At 46.7% G+C, this 23,402-nt stretch overlaps 1 protein-coding gene across 1 annotated transcript; it reads right to left on the bottom strand.

The window, feature by feature from the left end:
- Positions 1–4,692: 4,692 nt before the first annotated feature.
- RUVBL1 (RuvB like AAA ATPase 1) lies at positions 4,693–21,706 on the bottom strand. Its single transcript, XM_061551825.1, has 11 exons — positions 21,355–21,706; positions 18,841–18,927; positions 18,464–18,596; positions 18,035–18,186; positions 17,447–17,536; positions 15,591–15,740; positions 13,782–13,845; positions 11,856–12,054; positions 10,983–11,085; positions 10,225–10,316; positions 4,693–7,483 (listed from the first exon to the last, which is right to left on the bottom strand). Exons 1-11 carry the CDS (start codon positions 21,493–21,495, stop codon positions 7,324–7,326), a joined length of 1,371 nt encoding a protein of 456 aa, XP_061407809.1. The 5' UTR covers positions 21,496–21,706; the 3' UTR covers positions 4,693–7,323.
- Positions 21,707–23,402: the final 1,696 nt, after the last annotated feature.

Genomic DNA, 23,402 nt, shown 5'->3' with positions numbered 1-23,402 from the left:
ATGACTTCAGACTCGACTTGGACTTGCATAACAATGACTTTGTCCCACCTCTGGTACGTAGCCAACCGTGATAATCAGAGGTGCGGACTGAGTGGGAGTCACAATTCGATTTGAATTTTTTAAAATTTACATGACATTGGAAATGTTAACATCTGAGAGTGGCAGCAAAGAGCACATCAACTAAAGGCACACAAATCGAAAATAATTATCACGCCTGATTTAAAGCATGGATCGTGATGAGAATAGGGTTTTCCCCTTTTTCTGACAACAAAACAGGTGTCTGCATTCTGACCACAAGTATTGTGGTTAACGCAGACATGATTCCTTGTAAAAGGTTTCAGTTTGGTGTTTGAACATCTTAACACAGCTGTTTTGTTGCCAGAAAAAAGGGGAAAACCTATTCTCATATTTTGGTACTGGCAAAGGAGGTCCCACGATAAGAATTGATTTTAATCCATGGATCGATACATCGCTACACCCTTACTGGATAGGGTAGCAGAGGAGCAATCATAAATGTCGGTGGTGAATTGACGAGAAAGGCGACTTCACTTACAACCACAGGCTTAATTAGCACTAACTTCAAGGACAGTTCATACATTATCAGAGTTATGTTTTTTGTTTGCATTATGACTGCAGGTATTGTGGTCTATGCAAACATGACTCCTTGTAAAAAAAGGTGTCAGTTTTGTTGCCAGATAGAAGGGTAAAAAACCAATTATCATATTTTTTACTGGCAAATGAGGTTCCAATGGTGTAAATGCTTACCCAGAGCTCTCATACTCTGATGGTGCATTGTCTTTGAGTTGTGCGCCTTTTGGCGTCATCTGGTCCAACACCATGTGATACTAGGCTCTAAGGAAAGCTGTCTCGGGTGTGGACCAATCAACTTCATGGACAGTTCATACATTATCAGAGTTATGTTTTTTGTTTGCATTATGGCTGCAGGTGTTGTGGTCTATGCAAACATGACTCCTTGTAAAAAAGGTGTCAGTTTTGCTGCCAGATAGAAGGTTAAAAAACCAATTATTATAGCACTAACTTGATATTGCAGATTGTCAATCGGTTTGTCGGCAGGAACCGCAACGTTGCCATGTATGCACAATGCATGGGTCTTATGTATTTGTTCTTGCTGCACATATGGTACATGTGTTTATCCACTGCTCGATGAGTGCCTCCCCACACCGTGCGAGTCGTAGCGGTGATTTGGGCATACTTCACCATGCTGGACAATGTAGGCGGGTGAAGGTGGGGAGAATACAAATACAGAAGAATGACGTTGCTGCACAGTTCTCTTGCCACACACCACGTAGCCCCACTGCAGCCTTTGTCAACCTGCTGTGCAAGCATTGGCCAGGCTCAAGACCTGCTTACCTTTAGAGATCCGATGCAGAACAAGTGCATTTCGGGTGATTTGGTCATCAGCTTGCATGTCTAATTTGTGCCTATTTTCGACGTTATTCTGCCAGCTTAATTTGTTGCCTATATTTCTGCAAAATAAGAAGATTGAGTCTCAATGGGCTCCGTCAAAAATATATAAAGTTCATGTATTTTGTGTGAAAAAAATAAACTAAGGTGTAAAGTGCTTACGATCAAATCACGCCGAATGTTCCAAGTTTCATCAGATCTCGGAAGCTAAGCAGGTTAGAGCCTGTGATAGTGCTTGGATGGTTAACGATCGTGCACGCCAGGTCACCACCCATAGGGCTGCGTGGTGGGGAGAGAGGAGAGCGGTGCAACAAAATCTGTTGTCCTGTGCTTCTAAGTTTCCACATATGTTCACCTTCGCAAACCCACACTGACAAGTATAGCGACGTACGAGCAGAATCAACATCTTTATTTAGATTGGAGGAAATCCGATGAGCTATGAAGCTCTTTTTAAATCCTTTATATTAAGTTAGCTTGCTTGCTTGCGTGCTTGCTTGCTTGCTTACGACCGTGCAAATCTTTCGGTCGTTTTTTAACACACTTCCCATGATCCAATCGAGCTGATATTTTCTACACAGACTCGTTGTGCGTGACAATTAATTTTCGTGAAATTTTTTTCCCAAAATTTTCCACTTTTTTGGAATTTTTTTTCATATTTAACTTAAAATACCAATGTGATAAAAATGAAACTCTTACTCAAGAAAAACAGAAATGAATAATAAAATAAAACCGATGCCACGCATATAAAGGATTTATAGTGAAAAACTTTGTTTTAACGGGTTAATTTTTTTCACAGATGTCCTCGTAGGTAAGTTAAATACGAACAATCCTAGACTTACGAACACAATTAGTTCATGAGACCCGTTCGTAAGTCGAACGGTTCGTAAGTCGGAACACAACAATTGTATTTAAATGCCAACGCACACAAACACTCCCAGCGCGAGTCAGACTCATTGACATCGCTCAGCTGGACAAAATAGTGCTACCGCTCAATTTGCGAGTGAGAGTTATCGTTTTAAGTGAATGTAACAAGTAAACCCGTAAAAACAAAGTTTTTCACTATAAATCCTTTATATGCGTGGCGGCTCGAGTCCTCTCGGCCTCTGGCTTGAGATGGCTGCCACCTATGGGTCAGATGATTGTCTGCCAGTGTTAAACAATTGAAAATTTAATATTTAATTTGTTTTTCCTAAACAGTGTAAAATTTTGGAAAAAAATTTTCACTAACATTAATTGTCTCGCACAACGAGTCTGTGTGCAAAATGTCAGCTCGATTGGAATACGGGAAGTGGGTTAAAAAACGACCGAAAGGTTTGCACGGTCGTAAGCAAGCAAGCACGCAAGCAAGCAAGCGAACTTAATATAAAGGATAAAAAAAAAACCCTAATACATCATGGAAGCTGGTTCCTAAACGCGGGTGTTCCTAAGTCGAGGACTGCCTGTAACGGCCCTCATCCAGCAGTGGACAGAGACGTAAAAAGGGGCCTTACACGCGAAGATGAATTAGGGTTCTGCACTTAGCGGAGCAGCAAGGATAAACCACCGCAGAGGACCGGCAGCGATGAGAATTCGCGAATTTATTTAAGTCGCGTTTTCTGCCTTTCGCTCGCCTTATCTCCAGCCAAGGTCTCCCCACCCCCCCCCCCCCCAAATTCGCGTGCGCAAGCCGAGGCCATAAATCAAGATGCCTGGAGCCGGGTAGAACCGAAGGGGGGGGGGGGGAAGAGAAAAAATAAATAAAAGCCGGGAACAAAAGGAGCGGCTTTATCTGGTGGCAGGCTTGGCTGGCAGGCAATTTATTTTGCTGCATGCGTTAATTTGGGGGGGGGGGAGGGGGGGGGCGAAAGCTGGCCGACAGGATAATGCATAGGTGTCGGACAAAGTTGGCCGATGATGTGGAAGTAGGTAACCTGTTTAGCAAAGGGAAAGACCCAAAGAATACAAAGGGATGACGTTTAAAATTGTGTGCGTGGGTACACGTATGCCGCTCGCCGCATGCACGATGCATAATGCAAACGCGCTTTTGGGGGGCCCGTTGTGTTTTTTATTCACATCAGCGGTGTGGTTACATTTCGAAGATGCTTGCGATGAGATAGCGTGCATATTTTATTCAGGTTTGGGGAAGATAGTGGAGGGGGGGGGGGTTTGGCAAGTGTTCCCTCACAGACTGATTTTGCGCGCTAATGTTATCAGCATTATAAAGTTGCGAGGTGTTTAAAATCCCCATTACAGATAGGGGTTGGAATTGGCAGTGGTGAATCTACAGAACGTGCCCTGGTATCTATCGCCAGTGTGTCCATTCCTGTTGGGATTTAGTGGTGGTGGCGGCCTGCAACGCTGTCCTACAAAAACCCCATTTGATTCCCTTTACAAGGGAGCTTCATGGCATCCTTAGTGTGGGTCCTATGAACGTTTGTTTGCCGAACATTTAAAACAACAAGCGTGTCTCAGTAGTATTGTCTGAATTAGAGTTGGCAGTCTCGGCACCGTTCCTTTATCGCCGTGCTGAATAATATTACACACTCATCCCATCCACACATTGCACATCCAATCTCTTGCCCGTGCCTCTTCAAAAGCCATTCAGCCATCACCTTCGGCATAGTTCAACCACCGCCGAGTTTCCGAGTTTGTGAGTGAACTTTGCGGTCCTCGCTATTTCCAGCTCGGTTTGTCCGTGCGCCCAAACCCATCCCCCCCTGTGAAAGTCATTTGGCCAGAAGCGTACAATTGTTAGACCTCCTTTGCCAGTACCAAAATATAATAGAATTTTTCCCTTTTTCTGGCAACAAAACTGAAACCTTTTTACAAGGATTCATGTCTGCATTAACCACAATACTTGAGTCAAAATGCAAACAAAAAACATACTATGATAATATATGCATTGTCCTTGAAACTGATTGATCCACACCAAGGGACGGCTTTCTTTTGAGCCTCGACCCAATTGGTGCTCGACCAGAGGACACCAAAAGTATTGTGGTTAATGCAGACACACAAATATTGTGGTTAATGCAGACATGAATCCTCGTAAAAAGGTTTCAGTTTTGTTGCCAGAAAAAGGGGAAAAACCCTAGTATTATAGCGTACAATTGTATTTAGAAATGACAGGTCACGTGACAGAGCCGAATTGGGTTTGAAGGCTACGGGCGCTGAAATCCACGACCGCCCGTCTCGCGACGCACTCACCTGAAGAGTTATCAATCGAGACACGGGGAAGAGATTTCGGGGGGAGGATGGTAAAACGTACCAGAGACTCTCTTAAGAATTCCATTCGGCCGAGGAAGAAAACCCCTTTATTTTATGCACCTTAAACAAACAACACACGTTATAAAATATCAAAAGCACATTCGTTACACGACATGAAACAGGTGCAAGGTGAAATCTGTGGCTTGTGTATCAGTGAGGAGTCACCATTTGTTCGCAGTGTTTATAAACAGAGGGCTCTCCTTCGTTAACATGCATTGGACCTACATCTCCATTTCTTGCAGACACACAATGCTGACAGCACGAACACAAGTTTAAGAGTTAACTTTTTTTTTGCCACTTGTCAATATTGTTGAGCTTTCTATAAGTAGGCATCATCCGTCTACTGTATAAAATGAACGTAGGAATGCGTGCATCAATCACCGTCAATTAAAGCAGTGGGCAGAGATTAAACGATATGCAGGTGGTGGAGCAGACTGGCTCCTCCTCGAGCTGGATTAAAGGCACATTGGCTCAGATCAGCGAGCGAGAAACGTGTGTGTGTGTGTGTGGTCTTGCCAAATACAGCTGAATGTAGAGTTTAGCACGTGGTGTGCTTCACGGGATTATAATAATTGCAACTGGTAGCATTGCCCTTTATTCACCCAGGAAATCCTCACCGAGTCTCAGGACTATATCGCAGCGCTCCTCATCATTTTATTTATTCCATGGCACACTTTCGAGCTTGCTCGGTTCTTCGCGGTGCTCCGAACCAAAACTAAACATTTTTTTTATTGTACCAGGTAAGGCCCACTGAACTGTATAGCTTTTTTTTCAGAAACGACCTGGCCACAAATGATAGCTCAACAAAGTGGCTTATCACGTGCACATTTGTAGCAGCCAATTAACCAAAACGCATGCTTCTAAATGTGGAGGGAAAAACCGGAGGAACTGCAGAAAAACCCACGCGACCACAGGGAAAGAGAGAACGCGCAAGCTCCAAATATACAGGCGTCGGGATCGAACCCACGACCTCCTGTATACCAGGCGAGGTAGTGAACATCTCACCACCGTGGCATCCCAATAAATCGCCGTGGGCCCCGGGCCGGTGGGTAGAAATGCACTGCAGCTGTCGTTCTGTGCACGCACGGCCAATAGAAAGGGCAGGAAGGGAGACAGGGGTCTGATCGACCACTGAATGGCACGAGAGGAGAATTCTTCTGCACTAGTCTGCGAGCTGAGGTTCTTTCCCTTCTGTACTTCCAAAACTAGCGTAGCACACCTTGGTCTTTGCCGCGAGACACTGGTTTGTTAAGTACCACTCTCTATTAGGCATGTTTGGATAATTATCGTAATTAGTGGGTGTCTGGCACGTGGGAGGAAACCGGACTAAATAAATAAAACCCATGCATATGAATGAGGGGGTAACGTTCAAAGCCCCACACAGACGTATTTAAGAATCTATTGCTGTAGTTATCATTCAGCCATCTCGCAAGCCAAGCCTACAACACCTGGTATTCCCAGGCAGTTCTCTTGTCAAATTTCTAGCCAAGATCATTCCTGCTTAGCGTCTGAAAATTACATGCATTCAGGTTGATGTATTTATAGACATTAGGAAGGGTATAAAAACAAAATCTGCTCCATCCCTGTTACTATGTAATAAACTATTTAAATAAATAGTTCCGCCTTGCAACAACTCATGTAAGGAGATTTTAAATAAGAACTCATGGAGATGTGCACATCCAAGGCATTAGCATTCTCATCATCAGCCAGGATCACTCCAACCTCTCGTGATCCAGCGATGCGACAATCCACGCAGCACGTGAACCAATCTCATCGCCTCTGTCTCCTCGGTGGACGTAAACCCCCAAGACGACCTCGCGATCTGCAACATGCGTGCGAGTAGATTTTCTTTAAAATAAAGTTTTAAAGGTGTTCGAGGCCCAAGCAAAAAGTTTACACTCAAAACAGAAAATTATTTAAGGGGGCGCCAGGCATATCCATCACTTTTAGGCAAAGTCGAACAGGGAGCAATGTGTAATTGCATTAAAAGTTTCATGAATTCAATCAAAATGTTGACAATTAATTTTTCTGACCCTATGTGGTAATAGTTATTACAGTAATAATTCTTATATAACTCTACAATATGTAGTAGAAACCTTACTGTAACCACCTCAATGTTGCGTGCCGCGTGCCTGCAGTGTTGAACAGTCGACTTACATCGCAGACCAACCCTTGTGTTCCACACCAAGACCTCCTATTGCATTCAGCCACTCACAGGCTCACTCCCTTATGGAAGAACCTCAACAGACCACTCGACCAGTTCATCAGAACGTAGGGAGCGGGCCCCATGAGATTTCAGTATTCAGAAGGCTTCTTTAACACGTAGGCTTTCGCGACCAATATTATTCATAATTAACGTTTTTGGGTTAGATCGCGTTATTTATAAATGTGTCGTAACCCTCCACCACCCGACACGGCCAATCAGTAAAAAAAGTGTCACGTTGACAAGAGAAAGTGTTCAACACACCGGTGGGCTAAAGTAGTGAACTATTTGCCTTTTGTCAACGTGACACTTTTTTTTTACCGATTGGCGGGTGGAGGGTTACGACACATTTATAAATAACGCGATCTAACCCAAAAACGTTTATTATGAAGAAGGCTTCTACCTCATACGTGTGTGTGGCATATTTATACCCCCAACCACTTAGGCTGCGGCTACTTCATGTAGCGGTGAGCCTGGTCAGCGAGGATCTTTGCGGAGGACTTGGCGTCGTAGAAGAGCTCGCTGATCTCCTGGATGTGCTCGCGCTCGATCGTGTCCTTGCCGTGGATCTTGGCCAGCAGATTCGCCGGAGTGAGCAGCTGCATCGCGTATCTGCTCCAGCAGGGGAAAACGACGAAAGAGAAAAGCAAAACATCGGAACGCGCATAAGGAGGTGACCGGGCGGGTCGGCCATCAGGACGCCGACTAAGCCGTTGAGACCCTGATGGTGCGACTGTTGTGATTAAACCGGGTGCTCAAGCGCAGTGAGGTGATGGTCTCGGCCCGGTCAGCAATAAACAGACAAAAAAAACAATCCCATCACGTAAAACCTTGCTTCTGCACTTATATTGACATTTCAGTTCGTGAGAATTAAAAATATTGGTTTGACCGTCGTAAAACAGAAATTTCTCTGCACAGCAGGAAGGGTAGGAAGTGCTGCCATTCTACTGTGTAGAGCAGAGGTTACGTGGAGGGATCTCAGAAGTAGTTCTCCGATATCTGCTTCCATGAGTTGCTCTCCAACACGAAGGATTGCACCGATTCTGCGAAATATCTCAATGGACCGTTCGTAATGGCATGACACTGACCAGTTTGCTTCCTGCTCATGGCCAACCATAGTGACGACTATTTAAACCGGTCCTGGGCCTCCCCTCGTTCGACTCAGCCTCAAATGAGTACCTGGTGCGGTGTGTAAATATCGCCACTAGGAAAACAAAGGCGACTGGGTATGGTACTGGCCACCCACCCCTCGTGCCGGCCTTCATAGGCGTTGGCTAACAGCACTCGCCCCAACACTCTGCGAAGGCTATACGGGGAATCTTGGTCTTTGTGTACGGTAGTGCAATGTTAAAATAAAAAGACTCCTGCGTAAGTTAAGCTGACCTGGTTCACTTAATCACGGATAAAACTGGTGGGAGACACGCATAGCATTTCTATTTATAGTTTAACGCTGTGGTCTTTTTTAATTAAGCTGCCTTCTTGCACTTTCACGACCAAGATGTAATGGAAACATTGTTTTTACCAACTGAAGGACGCTACTTTTAGATAGCTCTCCAATTATAGTTTTTTTTTAAAGAAAGCAATTTAGATAATTAATCACAGATATATATAAAGAAAATCTTGTTTGTGTACAATTCCTTGAGATAAGTCCTACTACGTTCACGGACGTCTCCCCAGCACTGTAACTATTCTGGGCCCAATAATAATCAACGTAAATTAATCTTATTTAAAAGAAAACAACCCTGCGAGGGAGAACGTATTAATCATTAAATGAAATCTTCACAATGCACGTGAAATTAATTTAGAAAATTGCGCCGTTCCTGGCCTTGCGGGTCACGCGAAAGCCACTGGCGTCCTGACCTCCGCGAGTTGTGGACAGTCTCTCCCCCTGGTGCAGCCCTTTCTTTGAGCTCATCACCACAAAGGTAATTACAGATGACCTCCCCCCCCGCCCTCCCCCCCACCAAAACTGATTAGGGATGCTGGCCCCACGACTTCCATGGTTTGCTACGAGCGACACCAAACTGCTGGGGCAGCAGCGCCGTGGTGGCGTGATATTAACCACCTCGGCTGGTCTACAGGAGGTCGTGGGTTCGATCCTGAACCCTGACGCCTGTTGCATATTTGGAGTTTGCGTGTTCTCCCTGTGGTCGTGTGGATTTTTCTTCGGGTCCTCCGGTTTTTCCCTCAACATTTAGAATCGACGTGCGTTTAGAGCAGGGGTGGGGAACCTTTTTTCTGCCAAGGGAAATTTGATATTTATAACAGGATTTTTGTTGTTGCGTGTAGTCACTTTAAGATGTTTCTTGTTCATGTTTTTATTTTGTTGCGGTTGCACCTGAGTCAAGAGCCGCATGGCTCTCAAGGGTTATACCTAATAAATGAAACTGAACTGAACATCATTCGCGGGCCATGCGAAATTAAATGTATGTTGCGATGAAAAAAGCTCCTAGATTTATTGAATTTCGAGTCGAGCGGTTGACTTGGCAGGGCCAGACCAAATGTTTCCGCGGGCCTTATACGGCCCGCGGGCCGGATGTTCCCCACCCCTGGACTTTAGAGCATTTAGCTGCTATAAATTTCCACAAGATAAGCCACTTTTTGCTGAGCTATCATTTGCGGCCTGATCGCTTCTGAAAAAGCGCTACATATCTCAGTGGGCCTTTGCTGGTAAATAAAAATAGTTTACAGTTTACATTGGTGTCCGATTGATCAAGACGCCTTCACCCGCACGGCCACCTTCCACGGTGAGGCGAGATTTCAAGAGCGGCAATGTTGCGCTCGATTGATGCAAGTGGTTGGAGGGCCACGGCGGATGTCAAGAATCCGCTCTATTCATGGAGCCCCGTTTTTGCTTGGAGATTCGATCAGAGATGTACAAACGGTGGCAAATTCCAGTCACTTGCATCTCTCTTTGCTTACCTTGACTTCCTAGTTTTCGTCCTACTGCACGTTTCCCTCGCCTTGCCTCGTCTCACCGCATTTGTTTATTACTCACGCTCATAGTAGTATCTCTTCTATCGTACTTTACGAAATATATATTTTAAAAATACTTACTGATTTCCGATTTCAGATCTGGCTGCGTACCCGAGGTATTCACCGTTTGGCAAGAGAGCAAAAATGTGCCAATCGGTGCACCCCTACGCTTCATAGACAAACAATTTGGATTTATGCAGCATCTAAATGCGAATGCATCCCAAGACGCTGGACTAAAAACAGCGTGCGTACATTTTTTATATATATAAATAACCCTAAGCCTAAATGCATATATACTAGCGCGGTTGACTACGTACGAGGCAAAAAAAGTTCAACATACAGTAGACACGTGCATGCCGACATGCCGCGGGACTCACCGCAGAGTTGACTTGTTGCCGATCTCCCCGAGGTGCACCACAGCCTCGTCACTCAGCCGGATGCTCTCCGTGTGAGCCCGGATCTTGATGATCTGGAACGCACGAGCGCAGCCAATGGGGATTTTAATGCTGGGACGGTGGCCAAAATCACCCCTAGTGCACCCACTCTCATCAGACCTCGGAAGCTAAGCGGGGTTGAGCCTGGACGGTGCTTGGACGGGAGACCGCTGTGCACAAACAGGCTGCCGTGGGGCTGTGTGGTTGAGCAGCAGTGCAGCAACGTCACTCTGTGTACTTCTAATGCTCCACGCCTCCACCAATTTACACTGACCAGTGTGGGGAAGTATGATCAAACAACCCCCATGACCTGCACGGAGTGGGGAGAACCTAATCTAGCGGTGTAATGACAAAATGCCTGTACATTTACATGTGTTTGTATGTGTATGCGAGTATGTAAATATGCCATGTATATGTATACATATGACTTGTATTTCTATACTCCTACACCACGGTGTCTCCGTAGAGGAGCAACGGGTTTCATACGGAGACGTCATCACTTCCATACATACACGTACACAGACACACAAACCATACAGACAAAGACCCCCTGTATAGCCTTAATATACTTTTGGGGACAAGTGCTGTTAGCGACCACCTAAGAAGGCCGGCACGGCCTTCATAGGCCGCCTTTGTCTCCCGAGTGGCGATGTTCACACATTGCAGTGTGCGTTGGTCTTCGAGAGGCCGAGGTCACTCACCTGCACCATCTCGTCGGGCGTGTACAGCATGGTGCGCACAATCATCACGCGGTCCAGCAAGTCCAGCGGGATCCCGTGTGGCGACAGCACGTCCTCCGTGCCCCTGGGGGTGGGGGCACACGAGTGCGTCCCTCACGTCACCACCACCGCCGCCAAAAGCACGCAACGTTCAAACGTTCTCGCTGCCGAGGTCTAGAGGTCATCAAAGGCCAATGCTGTTGATGCTACCACACCGTGGTGTTACTCACGTCTGTCCTTCTGACTTTCATTGTGTGAGTGCATCATTAAATTACCATCTCTTTGGTGTTGTTGCATTTCCATTGTCTCGTTTCCATCAAAAGCGAATTTCAACAGGTCATCAGTCAACACCACCAATGCCAACACACCTCACCATCCTTACCATGATTGATGCGTAATTGTTATAGTCAACACCGATCTTAAAGGTCCTCTCTTACATTATTGAATTTCTTCTCTAACTTCAGGTCTTCCCCTTAGGTCGCCCACCCCTAGTTGTCACTCCAATGACTGTTTCGGTTACCTGCCCTCCTCCATCCTGCACAAGTGTTCCACCCATCACAACCTCCTTTTTCTCCCTATCACATCTTCAAATACTTTCTTTCCCAGTTTTGTTATTAACTGCCAAGTTGACTACCCTATCTTTCCATGAAATGTCCAGCAGATGTTATTTATGTGTGGTAGCAATCCACCCCAAATCAACTGAAGCCATTTCCTGGCTAACTAACCAGGACGTAAACTTACAAGTTGCTCTACACAACAGTCATATGCGCGAGAGATCAACAAGTTATTTTCGGCTAGAAACACACATCGGACTACCTTCTTTTCTCGCCAGCAATCCAGCAAATGCGGCCTTACCGGATGATGCACCTGCCCCGGTTGGTGGCGAAGATGACGATGGGCGCGATGGAGGACTCGAGCGCGCGGTGAAGGTAGGTGAAGCATTCAATGTCCAGCATGTGCACTTCGTCTACAAACAGCACGCCTGGCACCAGCTCCGCCACACCCTGGTCGATGTACTTGTTTACCACCTTGTTGATCTCCCCGCGGAGCTTGTCTGAAAAAATTAATGCATGCAAAACAAAGATCCCTTACAGACTGTATGTATGGGCACCGCATGGGCGAGATGTTAACTCTCTCGCCTGGTATGCAAGAGGTCACGGGTTCGATCCTGACCCTGACGCCTGTATATTTAGAGTGTGCATATTCTCTCTCCCCGTGGTCACTTGGGTTTTTCTTTAGGTCCTCTGGTTTTCCACTCCACATTAGAAAAGTGCATTTCGAGTATTTGGCTGCGATACATTTCCACGTAAGCCACTTCGTTGACCTATCGTTTGTGGCCAGGTCGCTTATGAAAAAGAGCTATAATATAGCTCAGTCAGCCTTACCTGGTAAAATAAAAAATCGTAACTAGTTAAAAATGTATGTATGTGGAACTTCTTTCGCACCGTACGTAGCCAACTGTGCTAATCGGAGGTGCGGAAGAAGAACTGTTGGGACAAGTGCTGTTAACGAGCATTGATGAAGGCTGGGCTAGTGCAGCCCAGAACCACATCTTTTTCTCCCCCTCCCCGCTGAAGTTTGCAGCAGCTACAAGTTTAAGGCCAAGTCCACCTAGGGGAGGCCCAGGGTGGGTTTAGATAATTGCTGCTGTTTACAATGGCTGGAAATCAAAATCACGTCGCCAGGATCGTAGCATAGTAATGCGCTAATCATGACGCTACTGCGCAGTGATGATATGATCCACGCACGCACGCAGCTGTGATCGTGCAATGGAGCCACACACTTGACTGTTATCCACTCTGCTTGTCCCATGTATAAATGGCCTATTATCTTTATTACCTCCATTATCTTGCTACAATCGCACAATAGATCTGTACCATCAGCCATCCACCTGCTGCACGTATGAAACAATCTAGTCAATGTAGATATCAGTTCATTTATTTAGCTGATGTATATCTCAGCATGCCATCCCTTCCAACTGTCTGTCTGTATCTGCCGATCTTCAAATAAAACTTCAAGGACTGTGTTAGCAAGTACAGCAGAATCATAACATGCCAATACTTAGGAGCCATTAACATTAACAAATGCTGCCTTGGAATTGAAATGTCTGCGTATTATGCTTTTGTTATGTGATTGGCCCAACGTTCTACGTTTACTGGGTAGTTGGTAAAAACTAAAGTTATAACAAAGTCCTTCTCGTATGCACAAACAGGTGTGACAAAATCGGGGCCCCGCAGTGGCGAGGTGTTCACTACCCCGCCTGGTATACAGGGGGTCGTCGGTTCGATCTCAACCCTGATACTTGTTTATTTAGAGTTTGCACGTTCTCCCCGTGGTCACGTGGGTTTTTCTTTAGGGTCCTCTGGTTTTTCCCTCCACATTTAGAAAAATGCATTTAGAGTGTTTGGCTGCAATAAATTGACACATAAGCCACTTCGTTGACCTATCGTTTGTGGCCAGGTCGCTTCTAAAGCTCAGTGGGCCTTACCTGGTAAAATACAAATACTTTAATAGTTTAATATTACCGTTACATTTAACTGGCTCGTTTAGTCTTGAAATAACGGTAACTTTTGTTATACATTTACCCATTCCTATGCAAACATTTGGCCAAAAACAATGTTTATGCTGCACATAACACACTGATGCAAGCAAGATAGTGAGTGGCGATGATCACCAATGGTTGATACGTTTGTAGAGGTTGAGACCTAAAGGGCCAGACACGCTGCACGTGAAGAGTTCAGCATCATGCAGTCAGAAAATTCCAAGCGTGTTGCGTCTCACCTGTGATTTCTGTCTTCTTGGGCTTCATGAGCTGGCCCATCATGGACAAGATATCCTGGCCACCCTGTTGACATTACATGCACGCATAATCATGTACAACTTGCTTAACCAGAGCTATTCATGTTTTATATTTCCATTGCCTTTGTGCTGTTCGCCTTTTGGCGTTCTCTGGTCTAACACTGGTGAGACAAGGCCATGCATACATAATGAGCATTCTAGATTTGAAGTTTTCGTGACTGCAAGGATTCATACTCTTAGTTTTTTTTGGTCAAGTCACGGAGGTAAAAAGTTAAAATAAATGAAAACTAAATTAAATCACGACGTTTCGGGCGCAACACAACCGCTTAGGTATATCCCCACCTGAAGAGGAACGCTTGTGTTGCGCCCGAAACGTCGTGATGTAATTTAGTTGTTTTCATTTATTAATTTTTTTTACCTACGTGACTTTACCAAAAAAAAACAATGACCATGTTGGTTTGCATGTTTCACCACAAGCACGTGTGTTTAATGCTGACCTGATGCCTTGCAATAAGTGTTTTATTGGGAGTTTTAACATCTTAATACTTCTATTATTGCCAGAAAAGGTAAAAAATGGTCTCAGAGACATGACATTCTATATATAAAAAAAAACAATTAACGATATGTCAATCAACTGCTGTACAAGGTCTTTCTGCGCCAAGTTGGTCATGGGGATTGTTTTAACGTTTCTTCACCACGCTGGTCAGCATGGGTTGGGGGAGAGAGGGGGTGAACAGATCACCGTCTCCCACCCACCCACCCACCTTCATTCATCAAAAAAACTCAAAACGTTTGTCAAAAACACTGTGGTCTTCAGAGGAAAAAATATATCATAGGCGACATCTCGGGCAATGGCTCTTCTTGAAAGCATGTAGAGAGGCTAGAAAGATAAGAGTTGGAAACTGCACTTTAATATAGTTTTTTTACATTTCTGTATAGCATCTTGAGGTGTGATTGCATTTAGATGATATAAACATTGGTATATAGCAGCGTTCTTCACTAATTTTCAGTGGGAAGCCACTTTCGCCCATAAGACAAAGCCAGTGGGTTTGACAGCACGATGGGGTGTTTTCACATTTGTTTATTGTCAGGGCCGCATGTCAGAGGCCACACTAAAGGCCTTGCAATGAAGAACACTGCGATATACATTGAAACTGCTGTTGTTGTATGTATTCCTCTGCTGCTGCATGCTACTATCCAATAGGTAATATTTAAAAATACTTTTTTAAAAACACGCTTTAATGAAATGTACCCTACTCGTAATGGCAGAACTCCACGACTCCAGGAAGTGGCCGCAAATCTTGCCATAACGTAAGGGACTGTGGTTATTTACAGCCAACGTTAGTTGAGCGTGGACAATTAGAGCCAAGCCGAAACATAACATATAAAAATGAATGTTTAAAAATGTATTCTTTAAAAGAATATAGTATTGTCATCAGTATCACATACGTATACCAAAGTTTGCAGTCAATACCACATTGGGAAGTGGGTTAAAATTTAGTTATAAGATTTGAGGATACGACAACAGACAGAGCGACTTCATAGAAAGCGTGTAAAAAGATAGTTTAAAAGGTTTTTTTATGATAGAATATGGTATTGTCATCAGTATGACATAAGTATACCAAGTTTGCAGTCGATACCACATTGGGAAGTGGGTTAAAATTGAGTTACAAGCTTAGAGGATACGACAACAACAGACAGAGCGAGTTAAATAAAAGCGTGTAAAAACATCGGCGTTGTGTGCTGCGCGCACGTTCCTATCAAGTGTTGTGACCCCGTGTACATCCGTACCTGCGGGCGTGCGTTAGCCACGTCCAGGTCGTGCAAGGTCACATCCTGGATGACCTCCTTCTTCTTGTGGACGTCGCCTTTGGGCAGCGGCACGTACTCCTCGGCCTCCAGGTCGAACTCCGTGGCGAACGTGTCGCAGCGGCCCTGCCTCTGCACGAGCAAAGCGTGGGGCATGAGAAAGCTGCCCCACCCGCCACTCACACCACTGGTTTATTCTCTGTTTCATTAGTTTAATCATCAAATTTGTAATGCGAGCAAGGATTGAGGGGGGGCGGAGTCTGGGTCACGTGGGGAGTGGGTGGAGTTAGGGTCACGTGGGGGAGAGGATTTAGGGAGAGAACCGGAAGGGGAAGGGAGAGTTGAGACGGAGTGAAACACGAGGAGGCCACGCTGGGCAAGACGGAGAGTGTGGCGCGGTCGCCACGCGGTGGGAGACGTCGACACCGACAGCCATCGGTGTCAGACGAAGAGAGCTAACGGGGCAGTGAGAGGCTAGCTGTGAAAGGGGCAGCAGTGTGGCTGCAAGGATTGCCTGACGGGCAGCAGGGAGACTGCATATTGGAGCAGCAGGGAGACTGCACAACGGAGCAGCCGAGGGCTGTGGAGAAGTCGTCGAGCGGGACGAGGGCCTGAGCGAGACGCCGTGGTACGGAGATTCTACGAATCCAATAAAGGACAACGGAGATCAACACCTGAGAGAGAGTCCTTTATTACAAATTGTATCCCCAATTTCGCTGCGGCAATCACCTCTCTTGTGAATTTTCGAACAATGGCTCCGTGTTAGCACCGAGCAATTTCCTTCTGATAATAGGAAGCCACTGGAGCAATGCACTTTTTAATCTAAATCGAAAACTAATTTCTTTAGAACTGCTTTTCGTATTTAGTTCCGCCGATTAGCATGGTTGACTATGTACCATGCGAAAGAAGTTCAACATACATACATAATGGACAAACAATGCCCCATATTTCAAGTGGAATACCATGTAACACATTATGGTGATGCCTAAATAGAGTTCATCCTACGTGACCTTACCGAAAGAACCAAAGAGTATGGATTCCTGCAGTCACGAAAACTTCAAATCCAGATTCATCCAGACTCATGAGAGCTTTTGTAAAGGGAGACATACCTAGGTGCTTGTGCACCCAAGCAGCAACCAGGCTCATCCCCGCTTAGCTTCAAGGAGCTGATGAGCTCAAGCTTTGACTTCAGAATGCACGTTCACGATCCACTGCTGGATGTAAAGAAGACTTGGGTATCATTGGAACCTCATTTGCCAGTAAAAAATATGATTATTGGTTTTTTACCCTTTTATCTGGCAACAAAACTGACACCTTTTTTTACAAGGTATTGTGGTCTATGCAAACAATGACTCCTTGTAAAAAAAAAAAGGTGTCGGTTTTGTTGGCAGATAAAAGGGTAAAAAACCAATAATCATATTTTTTACTGGCAAATGAGGTTCCAATGGTGTAAATGCTTACCCCGAGCTCTCATACTCTGATGGTGCATTGTCTTTGAGTTGTGCGCCTTTTGGCGTCATCTGGTCCAACACCATGTGAGACTAGGCTCTAAGGAAAGCTGTCTCGGGTGTGGACCAATCAACTTCAAGGACAGTGTATACATTATCAGAGTTATGTTTTTGTTTGCATTATGACTGCAGGTATTGTGGTCTATGCAAACATGACTCCTTGTAAAAAAGGTGTCAGTTTTGTTGCCAGATAAAAGGGTAAAAAAACAATTATCAAGACTTGGGTATCTTTCCACCCAAGCCAGGACCAAGCAGAGCCTCTCTTAACTTCAGAGAGCTGATAAACTCAAAACTTTCACGAGAGGCTGTACACGTTGGCCTGGGGCATACCTTGACAGCTCCACTGTTGGCTTCAATGTAGATGACGTCACCAACCTCCACCTTCTCTTTCTGCAGGCTCTCATAGATGGACGGGTCCAGCTACATGCCGACGCACACAAGGGATGATCAGCCGTGGTATCGGCAGTGATGTTTGCCAAGTCACAACGATATCACAGCCACTGTTGTCCTGTAGCCGCATCTATTTACAATACATTTTTTCTCAAACCTTATTTATTCCCACTAATGCCGAGAGCACCTTTGTGACAAGTAAACCATAGCCTGTCAAGACAGATGCTGCTAATGTTATACATGTGGCAAACTAGCAACATTTGAGTAACTCACATTTTAAAAGTACCGTACTGCTGGCCATTCACAGGGAGGTACAAGCACCATATAACTACACGTCCAACCATCCAAGACCGAGTGGCTAATCAGCTAGAGCCAATGACATCACTTAGCTGGCCCCTACATTCTTGTAAAAAAAACACATCTAGTATCATCATCATAACTGAGGGTTGATGCCCATCATAGATCCTGTGCACTGAACACGCTGGGTAGAAAAAATGAATCCCTTCGGTGTTTCATCATCAATGTTACCTTGAGTTGCTTGGTGCCCTTGGCCGTCTTGAGGCTGATGATCACGTGGCTGATGGTTTTGCCGTAGCCACCCATTGGGTTTTCTGTCTCACACGGGCTCAGCTCCATCACCTCCCCCTCGTAGACCTCCTTCGTCTCCTTGATCCTTAACCCTGAGAGGACAGGAAAAGTGTGTACATTCATCATAATATAATTTGAAAGCAAGGTTTACTTAAACAGAAATTAATGTGCAAAGATAAAAAAATAGGGGTCAATTAAATGGGGGTTACAAGACATCTGGACCGCCCTGTACACTCTACATTCTCCAGATTTCCAAGTCAATGTGCTTTAGGCAAGCAGAAAGAGGTCCAGGCCACACGAGTCGCTTAGTTACGGCTCAATAATGCTGAGGGATGCTGCCCAGTGTAGGGACTTGAGGAATTGTCGTACCAATGGCGCGCCTGAAGTTCTCCATGAGCACCTCTGTCTTCTTGATCTCGGTAGAGTAAACTTCGCTGCCCACCATTGGACAGAAGGGCACCTTGCTGCCCAGCTCCTGAGCTATGGCGAGCGCCAGCGCGGTCTGCAAACACCCGGAAACAACAAGGTTGATGATCGTGCAGATCCATTACGTTTGACGAACCATAGCACTTCTAATTATTTTTACCACTGCAGTAAGGCGATACTTCTCAAGTGCCAGTCTTCCTGAACCGTTACGGTCCGCGCCCTTACGCATTTGCCAATCTTCCACGTTCATATTCTGTACAAATTCCGTATTCATACGCTGTAATGCTCGTGAAGATAAACAAAAACCCACTCATCATTACCTTGCCTGTGCCGGGAGGCCCTGCGAGCAACACGGCTCGTCCTGCCATCTTCTTGCTCCGGATAAGCTCCACAATGATCCCGCATGCCTGCGAGTGAGAAGCACAGTTACTGTCAGACTTACTGCAAAATGTGAAAACGCTCAAACCTACACAAGATCTGCGTTCTCCACCCCAACTGTTTACACCTCATCAGTGGGGGGGGGGGGGGGAGAAACCTCCACTAAACTTCTTCTCGATAGGTCGCTCCTTTGTGTGTATGTTAAACTTCTCTCGCACCGTACGTAGCCAACCGTGATAATCGCTGCTCCACAATCGTTTTTTTGAGTTAGATTGCGTAAATATAAATGTGTCGTTAAACCCGCCACCACCCGACACAGCCTACTACTAAAGTTTGTCACGTAAACATGGCATGTTTAAACTAATTGGCTATGTCGGGTGGTGAAGGGTTTAACGACACATTTATATTTACGCGATTTAACTCCCCCAAAAAACCTATATTATGGATATTGGGCGCGAGAGCCTACGTTAGGGGCCATCCATAAATGACGTCACGCTATTTTGGACGATTTTTGACCCCCCCCCCCTTCGTCACACGCCGTCACAAAAAGTCAGACCCCCCCCTCAAATATGACGTCACAAAGCTCTGCCCCCCCCAAAATAAAACAGGCTTCAAATCGCTTTAAACTATTGTCATTGTAGTGCGTATTTAATTTGGCGCTGCACTCTGTTGTAGGAGAAAACATTTATTAAAAAGTCTATTTAATTAATTAGAACGTGTTGTCTATATTTATTTCAAGTTGCGCATTTTGATGCGACGTCACATTTCTCAACCCCCCCCCCCCCCCCCGAGGTGCGTGACGTCATTTATGGACGGCCCCTTAAACTAATCGCTGCTGTCCCCGAAAAATGGAAATCCTTCCATTCTAGATTTGAAGCTTTCGTGACTGCAAGGATTCATACTCTTAGGTTTTTTCGGTAAAATCACGTAGGCAAAAAAGAAAAATAATAATAGAAATAAAATAATAATAAATGAAAATAAATCTATTTAATTGATTTAGTTCCATTTATTATTATTTTATTTCTATTACTATTATTTATTTTAATTTTTTACCTACGTGACCTTCCACTCAGCAATCCGTGTTGATCGACTTCCCTGCCCCCGTTCATATCCAAACTAAAGACATCCATCCCTCTTCTGCGTACTACTATCTCTTCTCCTCTATGAGATTATATTGCCCTCTATGAGATGTGCACGTTCAAAGACTATTTTTTGTCCTGCGTCTTGGGATGCATCTGCATATATATCGACGCACTACAAAAACCAACGGAATATTTGCAATTCCATTGAGGCAGAAAGAGGAACACGTGAATCATTGAACATACGCAGACATAAACATTAAATAGTCAAGAATACTGAGCTGGCTTGAGGCCCAGGACACGTGAAGGCGATGGTGGTCGAAGGCTCAAGACTGAGTGGCAGTCAAGGAACGGATTTCGAGGACATTCGATGGGGGGGTAGACGATGGGGGGGGGTGGACGATGGGGGGGGGGTAGACGATGGGGGGGGTAGACGATGGGGGGGGGGTAGACAATGGGGGGGGGTAGACAATGGGGGGGGGGGGTAGACGATGGGGGGGGGTGACGATGGGGGGGGTTGACGATGGGGGGGGTAGACGATGGGGGGGGGTTGACGATGGGGGGGGGGGTTGACGATGGGGGGGGGTGGACGATGGGGGGGGTTGACGATGGGGGGGGTAGACGATGGGGGGGGGGGGGTAGACAATGGGGGGGGGGGGGTAGACGATGGGGGGGGGTGACGATGGGGGGGGTTGACGATGGGGGGGGTAGACGATGGGGGGGGGTTGACGATGGGGGGGGGGTTGACGATGGGGGGGTGGACGATGGGGGGGTAGACGATGGGGGGGGTAGACGATGGGGGGGGTAGACGATGGGGGGGGGTAGACGATGGGGGGGGGTAGACGATGGGGGGGGGAGTGACGATGGGGGGGGTTGACGATGGGGGGGGTAGACGATGGGGGGGGGTTGACGATGGGGGGGGGTTGACGATGGGGGGGGGTGGACGATGGGGGGGGTTGACGATGGGGGGGGTAGACGATGGGGGGGGGTAGACGATGGGGGGGGGGGGGTAGACGATGGGGGGGGGGTGGACGATGGGGGGGTGGAGACGATGGGGGGGGGGGGTAGACGATGGGGGGGGGGTAGACGATGGGGGGGGGGTAGACGATGGGGGGGGGGGTTGACGATGGGGGGGGGGGGGTTGACGATGGGGGGGGGGGTTGACGATGGGGGGGGGTAGACGATGGGGGGGGGTAGACGATGGGGGGGGGGGGGGTGGACGATGGGGGGGTAGACGATGAAGAGACTGAATCAACTCATATCGTGGGCGCCGCGATGACTACACAACGAAGAGACGCGAGACCCGGGCGACTACTTGGCCTCCACGACACCCAACCTGAGGGCACAGGGCGACTCGCGTGTCCCTCTCTCCCTTACCTCCCTCGCCATCTCCTGCCCCACCAGGCCGGCCGCGTTGGCCTTCGCGAAGCCGGCCTCGTCGAGGCCCAGGCCCTTGACGTGGCTGTGAGCGGCGATCCGCTGCGTCTTGGTGGTGCTCCGCACCTCCTCGATCTTCATGGCGAATTATTAAGAAGACAGAGAGAGACGAAAGGAAACCCGCGAAGGCAACAAACACAGAAAGAAGCGACCACGCGCCACTCGTTGGCGGGGTTTTCTCACAAGCAGGTCGCCACGCCTCGCTAGATTTCCCACAACGCATAGGCGGCCGCCTCCCGTATCACCGCCTGCCATTGGTCGGTGCGCGAGTTGAAAGCTCGCTCCCCATTGGTTGCTACGGCCGCGCGCGCGACCCCGCCGATAGAAACGGGTGGAACGCTCCGAAGCCGCCCTCGTTCGTTGTACGAATTGCAAAGTGGGGGGCGGGGGAAGTGGGGGGTGGGTGGGGGTCGGTGGGTGGGGGCTCGCGCGCCTCGTGCCGTCGGCGATACCGACCGCGTGGGTTGCTATGGAGACGCGGCTCAGCCAATGGGAAGGAAGCGACGGTGGGGGGGGGGGGAGGAAATGGGGAGGGGGGGTGACGTCACGGCCATGTTGGCCCGTGGTCGCCATCTTCCTAAGGGACCCCCTTAACGTATTGCGCACAGATTCAGCCCTTATTGATCACCCAGTGGTGCCCCTAAAAATCTCAACGTTCATCCTACAAAATCCCATCACAAGGGAGAAACACGAACAAATAGACAAAATGATTATAACTTTTTAGCCTTTATTGAAACGGCTGTAGGCCGTATGGACCTCCAAAAATAAATTTCCCTGTACAAGAATGCAGGTAAACCATATGGGTTGACAGCTATGAAACCATGGCATCGTTATCATCATCATCGTCGTCGTGATCGATGTGGTGGTGCAAGATCGCCCCTGTCGATGTCCACCGTACATTTCGTCATTTATTTCCGCTGCTAATCGTGAAAGTTGTCAACGTAGACGTAGAGAGAAGAGCTCATGATGCAGGCAGTGGTGATGAGAATGAAATTGGCACTATTTGGACACACACGTGTGTAGAGAGTGGATATGGGGCCGTCCATAAATGACGTCACGCACCTAGCGGGGGGGGGGGGGGTCAGACATTTGTGACGATGTGTGACGAGGGGGGGGGGGGTTTGAGAAATGTGACGTCACATCAAAATGCGCAACTTTAAATATACTTCATTAAATAGACGTTTTAATAAATGTTTTCTCCTACAACATCAGAGTGCAGCGCCACATTAAATACGCGCTACAATGACAATAGTTTAAAGCGATTTGAAGCATGTTGTATGTTTTTTGGGGGGGAGGGGGCAGAGCTTTGTGACGTCATAGTTAAGGGGGTGGGGGGGGGGGGTCTGCCAGAAAGATGCACAACTGCTTGAGCACATTGGCACAACACACGATAAGCTGTCGTTTAAGAATATTTTATATTGTGGCCAAGTCGCTTCTGAAAACAAAGGCTAATGGCTCAGTGAGCCTTATCTGGTAATAAAAAAATTATCGTTTTTAATTTAGATATTTTAAGTGATTTGTTTACATTTCCAATACTTTGGGCTCCTATCGTTTTTTTTTCATTGTTGCAACGTTCTGACCCCGTGCCCCCCATGACTGGGCATCTGTGGGAGAAAAAGAGCTTCATAGCTCATCGGATTCCTCCAGGGGAAAACCCCAACAAATATTGAGATTTCTGTAAACATGACGAACTGTGTGGTCAGTGTACAGCTAAAGTTTGGCTCGCGAAATTGCCCCGCGGATCGTGATGAAGATGATGATGAAGACTGTAATTGTTCTAGATTCTGTAATTATTGTGCATTTACTATCCAACACACCGGATTGTTACCGTAGTAATAACGAATCTCCGCGTTCTGTTTACGTGACAAATCCCTTGCTAATTGTCGGGTTTAACGAGATCCAACTCAGCACACAACAAACACAACCACCCCTCTGGTTACGGATGAAGATGTAAGTCTTGTTGGTGATGGTGGGGAGGGAAGAGTTGG

The sequence above is a fragment of the Lethenteron reissneri genome, chromosome 15, assembly GCF_015708825.2.
Source record: "Lethenteron reissneri isolate LAM-NWPU_2019-01 chromosome 15, ASM1570882v1, whole genome shotgun sequence".
In the NCBI taxonomy this organism is placed as follows: domain Eukaryota; kingdom Metazoa; phylum Chordata; class Hyperoartia; order Petromyzontiformes; family Petromyzontidae; genus Lethenteron; species Lethenteron reissneri.
This window is presented reverse-complemented; position numbering and strand designations above follow the sequence as displayed.

Bases quoted from the DNA above. Each gene is read 5' to 3' on its own strand.
- RUVBL1 (XM_061551825.1), bottom strand. From the start codon at position 21,495: ATGAAGATCGAGGAGGTGCGGAGCACCACCAAGACGCAGCGGATCGCC. The intron at 18,928-21,354 runs GTAAGGGAGAGA...TCTCACTCGCAG, and splicing joins GGCAGGAGATGGCGAGGGAG to GCATGCGGGATCATTGTGGA. The intron at 18,187-18,463 runs GTACGACAATTC...CTGTCCTCTCAG, and splicing joins GAACTTCAGGCGCGCCATTG to GGTTAAGGATCAAGGAGACG.